Genomic DNA, 8512 nt, shown 5'->3' on the forward strand with positions numbered 1-8512 from the left:
CCCAAATTTGCCTTTAAAATTCCAGTAAAGATATCATTGGGTGATTGGTAACATCTAACTACACCTAGGGACCAGCTATATGCAACGTGGTCTAAGCCTTGTCAAGCCACAGTCTCAGAATAACCATATAATAGCTTAAAGGTCCAAATCACAAATTTAGCTATAAGGGCACTTTCATAGTTGAGAAAGACATTCACTAGACTATGATCTCCTGAAACAAGGATCATGTCTTACTCAAAACAGTATTCCTAACAATCCGCACAGGGTCTGGTAAGAAGCTGATAATCAGTGTTTTTTATCATTTATTCTCAGTGAATGAAAGATTGATTGGGGGCTATTAAGCCATGTTAAAAGTAGATTATTGAAACCATTTCTCTGTTATCTAAAAATCAAAACAGAGCCATCCTTGTCTTGAACTATATAGGAACAATTCTATCTTAAGGACATGGAATAGATTTTCAAGCAAATGGTATTTTGCTTCCTTTGATGTGATAGGAATACTGAGAACGGTCAGCTCTCTCTCTGGCTAACACTGTTTCATCTATTTCTCCTTCCCTCCTGATACTTTCATACCCTCCAAGGCCAACTTGAAAATGGATCTGGAGAGAAAAATGCCCAAGCATCATGGTATTTTTTGGACTCACCTTCCCTATTGTCTCATTCATCTGTCTTGTATGCAACAACAGCTGCACTGCTGGTTTTTTGGTCTGTCTCAATCTATTCCTAATGGAATTTAACTAGCTTTTTTGCTCAATTCTAAATAAGATGAAGGTAATGGTAACAGGAAGTGGTAAGGATTAAACACTGAGAGTACAGTCCAAGAACAATGGTCCCCGGCTTCTTCCGGTCACAGATCACTTCAATCACATAATACCCCATGGATCACTCCTCGTATCTCCAGTCACATCACACATCAGAATCAAGGGGAAGACACATATTGCTTTTGATGAAGTGCCAATGAGACAATGGTTTCACATCTCTTATGTTCTTTAACAAATTATTAATTTTTGCTGGGAGCAAAAGTACAGACCAATGGTACACAGAATTACATGATCTGTAATCATCATTCATTCACAAGGATGACTGCCATAGGACTGCAGAGTCAATTCCAAAATTCTGATGGTTTATTTGAATCTTTTCCTTTATAATTTATACCCCTCCAACTTCCAAAAGGATGATTTAAGGAATTCAGGGTGCATATATTCTCAGAAACCATGAAGAGCCACAATTTGCACATAAGCAATACAAACTGATTTTTTTCCTGATATCATTAATCAAAACAGCTATCCAAATTAACCTACTCTTAAGTGAATTATGTACTAGGCAGGTTCATATATACTATACATTTCTTAACAAACCTAGTATGGCTATTATTCTTGCTGTCACAAAAGTGAGGCTCACGGAGATGAAGTAAGAGCTAAAACTACAAAAAAATTTTTAGAAAAAAAACATAGGACCTAGGGTTAGGCAAAGGTTTAAGATTTGACACTAAGAGCACAAACAGCAAAAGAAAAAAATTGATAAACTAGACATCAAAATTAAAAATTTTATTAAAAGTTTTTAAATTAAAAACTGCAAATGATACCATAAGAAGGTGAAAGACAATCTACAGAACAGGAAAATATATTTGCATATAATATATATGATAAGGAACTTGTATCTAGAATAAAGAATCCTAACAATTCCATAATGAAAAAATAACACAATTAACAAATGGGCAAAGGATGTGAACAGACATTTCTCCAAAGAAGATGTACAAATGGCTAAATAAGCAAATGAAACAATGATCAACATCATTAGTCATTAGGGAAATAAAAATCAAATCACACAGAGAGACTACTTCACACTCATAAGATGGATATAATAAAAGAGACAGACAATAACAAGTGTTAGTGAGGATGTGAAGAAACAGGAACCTTCTTTCACTACTAACAAGAATGTAAAATGGCCGTAGCCACTTTGGAAAAGTTTACCAGTTCCCCAAACTGTTAAAGAGTTACCATATGACCCCACAATTCTACTCCTAGGTTTCTATTCAAGAGAAATGAAAAGACATACACACAAAAACGTGACACAAACGTTCACAGCACCATTACTCATAATAACCAAAAAAATGGAGCAACCCAAATGTTCATCAATTGCTGAACAGATAATCAAAATGATATAGCCATAAAATAGAAAATTATTTGTTAATATAAAGGAATGAAGTATTGATACATGCTACAACATTGGTGAATCCCAAATAATATTATGCTCAGTAAAAGAAGCCAGTCACAAAAGACCACATAATGTATGATTCCACTTACATGAAATATCTGCAACAGGCAAATTTATACAGACAGATTAGTGGTTGCCAAGGGCAAGAGGGGGTGGGGTGGGAATGGTTATTTCTTTTTTGGATAATGCAAATGTTTTAAAATTGATTGTGGTGATGGTTGTACTCTGTAAATATATTAAAAAACTACTGACTAGTACACTTTAAATGGGTAAAATTCATGATAGGTTAATAAATATCTCAGTAAAGATGTTAAAAAAAAATAACCACAAGAAAGGCTGACTAGTGGTTATGAGACCTTGAAAGTCTTGCTCTGGATCACTCACATTCCAGATAGCCTCTTGGCACTGTCTATACAGTACAAACATATAGGGACAAGCACAGTGTTGCCTTCTTCCACCTGGGGGGGTAAGCAAAATCACAGCACCTCCTCAGACAACCACCTGGTGAGCATGATGCAAGCTTCTGTTATTTTTGGAATGCAGTGCTGCAATGTGCTTGTGCTCTAATGCACTGGAGGGGCCCCAGGAGCTTGCAGCTGCCTAGAGCTCATGGCAGCAGCTCTCCTGTGTGCTGAGTGGGCAGGAAAGGGACCTAAAACTGAAAGCAGAAAGCTCAGAGCATAGCTCAGAAAATTTTCTTGTGGCAAAACATATGCACAACACCAGGCAGTCCTCCTTACCCCCGAACTCGTCCCCAGCTCCCACCCCCAAGTAAAGTCTGCTATTCTAGGTCAACATACTTTAAATATAGGTACATTATGAATCAGCTAGAATTATATAATGATCAAGCAGGAAGGACCTTTACAAGTATTACATAATGAATGGAGCACAAAGCTGGAACCACTTACTAACTATGTAACCTTGAGCCAGTTCCTTCCTCCACCTTTCTGTGCCTCAATGTCTTCATCTGGAAAATGGGAATAACAAAGGCAACTGCTTTCTTAAATTGCTGCAAAGATTAAATGGGTTAACCCATGTAAAATGTTTAGAGTAGTGCCTGAAACATTAGAAGTGTTTTTGTTTGTTTGTTTGTTTTTACTATTCTTACAGTTATTAATGGGTAAATCGCATCACTTTTATGGAGGAAGAAAATTAAAGCTCAGAATGATAAAGTGACTCTGCAACTGGCAGTGATACAGTTGGCACTAGACTTTAGGCCTCTCTGACTCCTCAATTAGTGTTCTACTATAGAGCATTAATGTATAACCAAGCAGGTTTAATATCCCTGGACTAAATTTTAGGGCTTGAAAGATACAAATAACAAACTTACAGTGCCTAGTGTTATGTCTCATACAATATAGGTGTTTGTGAAATGTTTAATAAATTTCCTTTCCATTCCAAGTTTAATCTTCTAATACGTGAACAGAGGGCTAGACACTAAGTCCGAGAATATGCAATGTTCTGCTGCTCAAAAGGCAGGATGGCTCAGGAATGTTGAAGAAAATACACAGAAGCTCTTCTTCTTTTTCTTTTTTCTTTTCCTCTAACGGAGCACAGGGTACCTGAGTGTGCCTAAAATGTTAGGGAAAAGAGATTTTTCTTCCTTTCTCTATCTGTATTTTAGCAGTACACTCATGCAAGCAATTTAGATACTGCTATTCTCAGGGCTTGATGGATGTTTCCAACTTTCAGTAATTGATACCTAACAGTTTAATTCAAGAGGCAAGAGAAGCTCACAAAATAACTACAGTATTTGGCAAAACACAATAAATGTAGCCAAAGTGACCTTTTAAACAATCTCATCATTTCTCTCCTACATACATACACACACACACACACACACATGCACAAGTATGTGCATGCACAATCACTCTGCAGCGTTTAAACCACCCTCCGAGGCCCTGCAATTTCAGTCCTGCCCTCAGCCCTGCAGTCTTGTTGGAGCCTCTTCTCAGCTCTCCAGCCAACTGGGTCTTCTTGCCTTTCCTTACACTCGCCAGTTTTTATCCTGCTTTAGGGCCTTCACAGTGGCATTCTCTGTGCCTAAAAAGTTGTTCCTGGGACTTCCCTGGGGGTCTGATGGTTAAGAGTCCACACTTCCAATGTAAAGGGTGCGGGTTCGATCCCTGGTTGGGGAACTAAGATCCCACATACCCCATAATAAAGCCTAAAAAAAAATAAAATAAAAAGTTGTTCCTTACAGCCTCCAACTGCACTTCTGCCTTGGCCTCACCACCTACCCAGCTTCTATTTATCCTTCAGACTCTGCTTAAATCTTTCCCTCAAAGAAGCCTTCCCCAATGACCCAGTCTAGCCTCTCCCTTCCTCTTCCTTCAAATCACACACACTTGCAACCTGCTTCTAACCACTTATCCAATGAATGTCTGTCTCCTGCACCAGACTGTAAGCTCAAGAAAGGCAGGAGCAGTGTCTGTCTCGTTTGACACTGCTTGCCCTGCGCCTAGCACAGAGCCCAGCACAGTAGCTGGTGAACCAAATTAACAACATCCTCCGAGGATTCAAAGGATCAGCTGATAAACTGATTTCCTACTTTCTCCACTCAAATTTGGACACAAGACATCTCATATCAAGCTGTGGACACGACAGAAATAAACAAACTACACAAATGGGTCACGTACTCCCTTTGGAGAAAAATTCAAAATGAACAAAAACTTAGACTGATATTACATGTATTTTTCAATTACTATACGCAAAACCGTAAGAAAAAATGTTACTTTTAAAAACAAGCTTCAGGAGAAGAAAAGTAGTGATCTCTTCATCAAAGCTTGTCATTAACACTCACACTATGCTCTTTTGGGGAGAGTAACTTGCATAAGAGGATGGGAGAAACAAAAATGCATTTGCTCCTCCTAGAATATTACCATTCCTTTCCAAAGTTAATGTATCTCCTAAAGAAAGAGAACGTGCTGAACCATTATTCTAAGTATACCCAGGAAAAGTCCCCAGTGGCGTGATGGGCTTCTATGAACAGTTGTCCACAATAAGGTGGCTTGTGGGCCAAACGAACAAGCAGCATGATGTAAGGCCAGTCATCTCTGGCAATGGCTCCAGCACTCCTTTTCTTCAGGGCTTCTACTATGGCATCACTCACAAAATTAACTTCTCTTACTTGGGGCAGAAAAAAGTAGACTCTTTTTCAACAGAACAGATGGTACAGACACCACATGATAAAGATTCCAAAAGATCCTTCTAAAGAAATTTTGCTTTATTGATGAATGCATAAAAACAGTCAGGGAAAAAAAGGCATTTTAAGACCAGGAAGTAGGTACATTACCAAGAGATTAAACTTTCTGTATAAAGGAGGAGAAGAGGAAGAAAGGAGAGGCAGAAAAAAAAAAAAGTGGGGGAGATGGAAAAAAAAGAAGGAAGAGCATTGAGGATAAAAGAAAAAAAGTTAGAAGGCCTGTGTGATGGAAAGGGTTGAAAGACCAAGACCAGAGACTAAATTTCACTCAAGGGCATAAGATTATACCTCTCAGAATTTAGCGATACCTCAAAAGAAAATTACTTGATCAAGAATCCTCCCTTTAGGTTAGTAGAATGTTAGTCTCTGACATTCACTGAAGCCCAGCTCCACATCTAATACAATCACTTGACATCAAATGAAGGTACTTGAAGCAAAGGGCAAGTCTTCTAAAACACCTCTCCTCACTCAGTTTCTACTAATGATCACAAGAAAATTAAACAGAACTCACTTGTAACCACACTATGCAGAGCAAAGAGATTCTGGGTACACCCAACAGGTGTGCTTTTAGCTGTGCTCCATAACCTCATCAAAGTCACTATGCCAACTGCTCCTCCCAGAGACAAATGTCCTTAAAACACGCCAGAGAATCACACTATAACCTTAAAAAAAACTGTCCTAGGGTCCCTAAAATGGGAAAATACATCTCCGCCACTCTAAGAGATACTGAGAATATTTCTCCTTTCAAATACATTGTTATTAAACTTCTAAGTGCCCACCACATTTTCCATAATAAAAATTTAATTTCAGGAAAGTGCCTAGCACATTTTCCAGCACACAGAAGGCTTTTATTTATATACTCATTTATGAAAATGCTCATTCTGAATCATAGTCACAGCTGAAAGATAGTTATGACCTTTCTCGAGATACGAAGAAAGTACTTCCACAAACTGGAAAAGGGGTGGGGTACTATTTTTAAGCCATTCTGCTCAGCAGGGGAAGAAAAGAGTTGCTAATACTTGCATTCTATTTTACGGTAATTTCTGAGTCTCTAAAATAAAAAGAAATGCTCAGTGAGAAAACCAAAAACCTTGTGCATACTTTGGAGCTGAGACGGAACTCTCATACCGTGGTCTGCACTCAATGACTCTGCAGGTGACAAAGGGAAAGTGCTTGCTCTGGGGACTTTGAAAAAGCATCTTTCACCTCTGGAATTCCAGGTTACCGCTGGCTTTTATCTGAAACCTTCCGAGACCAGCTCCTTCGCCAGAATTCGAGACTCCCAGAGGACCACACTGCGGGAACCAGCGCCTCCCTCCCGCTGACAGCGAGGGCATCTTACAGTTCAAGTCACCCAAACCTCAGGATTTCGTAGCTTTCCGCTAAGTGAGCAAGACACAGAACAGCTGTGGGGAAACATTCCCGGCCCGCGCAAGCCTCTCTGGTCTCCAGGGGAGCCATGACTCGCATCCCAGGAGGCGCGTCCCGACGCCGCCCGCCCGGGGCTCACACAAAGGACCAGAACCCTGTCACGCCCCCCACTCACCGCTCAGATAGTTGGTCCACTTGTACAGCACCCCCTCCATGGCGCCCGCGGCCACCTTGCCCTCGCCCGCCAGCCCCCTCACTGCCCCAGGCCCCAGGAGGCAAGAAGCACCGGCAGCAGGGCCATCGCCCGGCGCTGCCGAGCCAGCCACTCCCGGCGCCCAGGCCCCGTGCGGGGACGCCCCGCGGGCCTCACATCCTGGGCCCGGGGGCGGGGCCACTGCGGCGGCCTCCGCACGTGAGGACGCAGCCGGCCGGGGGCCCCGCGCGGCGGGCCCGGCGCGCTGTCCTCAAGGAGGCCAAGCCCCTGGGTGGGTCCGAGGGGAAGCTGAAGCCACCGAAGAGTCGCGAGCGAAGTAGCCGGTCGCTGGCGGCGCCACAGCCGGATACCTGAGTCCTCGACCCACCGGGCTCGGGGCCCGCTCGCGCATGCCCAATGCCCCGCTTGCGCGCACGTTCCCAAAATCCACCCCGGGGCTTAGCGGCGACGGCGGCAAGGCTGACGTAGCCAGGGAGGCCCGCGGGGAAAGTGAGTCCCGGGAGGCAGGCTTGGGACTCGAGGGAGGGTGAGACGGCAGGAGGCAGGCCTCTGGCACAACGGTGGAACACAGTCCTGACTCAGTGGTTCCGTACTTGGGCTACACCTCCCGATATTTGGGAGTCATCGTGGCCCCTAAGGGTGCCCCCTGGATTCTAGTCTTCAGGGACCAATTCTTATTTCAGGGCTAATTAAACTTACACACTTCAAGGCTGTTGCGGTACCCAACAACAGGGCGTACGGAGATGATGGGAATTTCACGATAGAATACTGTGTGTGGCCAGCGAGCGTCAACAGGTGTTGTCGAAACTCTAAAACCTCGCTACAGGAAGTGCGGTGCACGGACAGCAGCACTGACATCACCTAGGAGCGTGTTGGAATTGTAGGATCTCACCCCACGCCCAGAAACTCCTGAATCGAACTCTGCGTTTTAGCAAGATCTCCCAGGGGATTCCTATGCATATTAAAGTGTTGGGAAGTACAGTGCTAAGGATATTTGACTAGAGAAAATGTTAACTATAGATTCAGTGGTAAAAGCAGGTTACGAAATAAAATGTACAATAGGATCCTAAGTATTTTAGGCATATGTCACAAAACCATGCACCAAAATGTTAAGATGATTATTTCTGGATGGTGGCGTTACAGATCTTTTTTCTTTCTTTTTCGTTAGTGTCAGGTTACCAGATTTAGCAAATAAAAATACAGAACAATTCGTTGTGTATCTGAAATTCAAATTTACTTTGGCTCCTTAATTTTAACTGGAAACTCTAGTGCTTTCCAGTTTCTTCCAAATCGGTTACAGTGAAACATGTATTGCTTTTGAAATTATGCGAAAAATGTTAAACTAAAAATTTTAAACTAGAACGAGCCTGTGTACTCGTAACTGTAATGACCACTTTTTCTTTAAAGTGGAGGTGTGCACGTCATTATCCTTGATAGAGGCTATTCCTGACCCTTCACACTAAGGTCATCCATAATATTGTGCGGTGTTGTAGAATGAAGCAGAA

At 42.1% G+C, this 8512-nt stretch overlaps 1 protein-coding gene across 5 annotated transcripts in view; it reads right to left on the minus strand.

Annotated features, from left to right (window-relative positions):
• Nucleotides 1–7355, minus strand: part of PLEKHA8 (pleckstrin homology domain containing A8) — a 64163-nt gene extending 56808 nt beyond the window's left edge. For 4 of the 5 annotated variants that reach the window (XR_009053291.1, XM_057732716.1, XM_057732712.1 and 1 more), the window contains exon 1: nt 6969–7355. Coding sequence is in view for 3 of the 5 variants with exons in the window: in XM_057732716.1 (XP_057588699.1) it covers nt 6969–7008 (40 nt within the window). In the remaining 2 variants the exon portion in view is untranslated. The remainder of the gene's footprint in view (nt 1–6968) is intronic. The other variant, XM_057732713.1, reaches the window with a different exon arrangement.
• Between the last annotated feature and the right edge of the window lie 1157 nt (nt 7356–8512).

Source organism: Hippopotamus amphibius, chromosome 4 (genome assembly GCF_030028045.1).
Source record: "Hippopotamus amphibius kiboko isolate mHipAmp2 chromosome 4, mHipAmp2.hap2, whole genome shotgun sequence".
In the NCBI taxonomy this organism is placed as follows: domain Eukaryota; kingdom Metazoa; phylum Chordata; class Mammalia; order Artiodactyla; family Hippopotamidae; genus Hippopotamus; species Hippopotamus amphibius.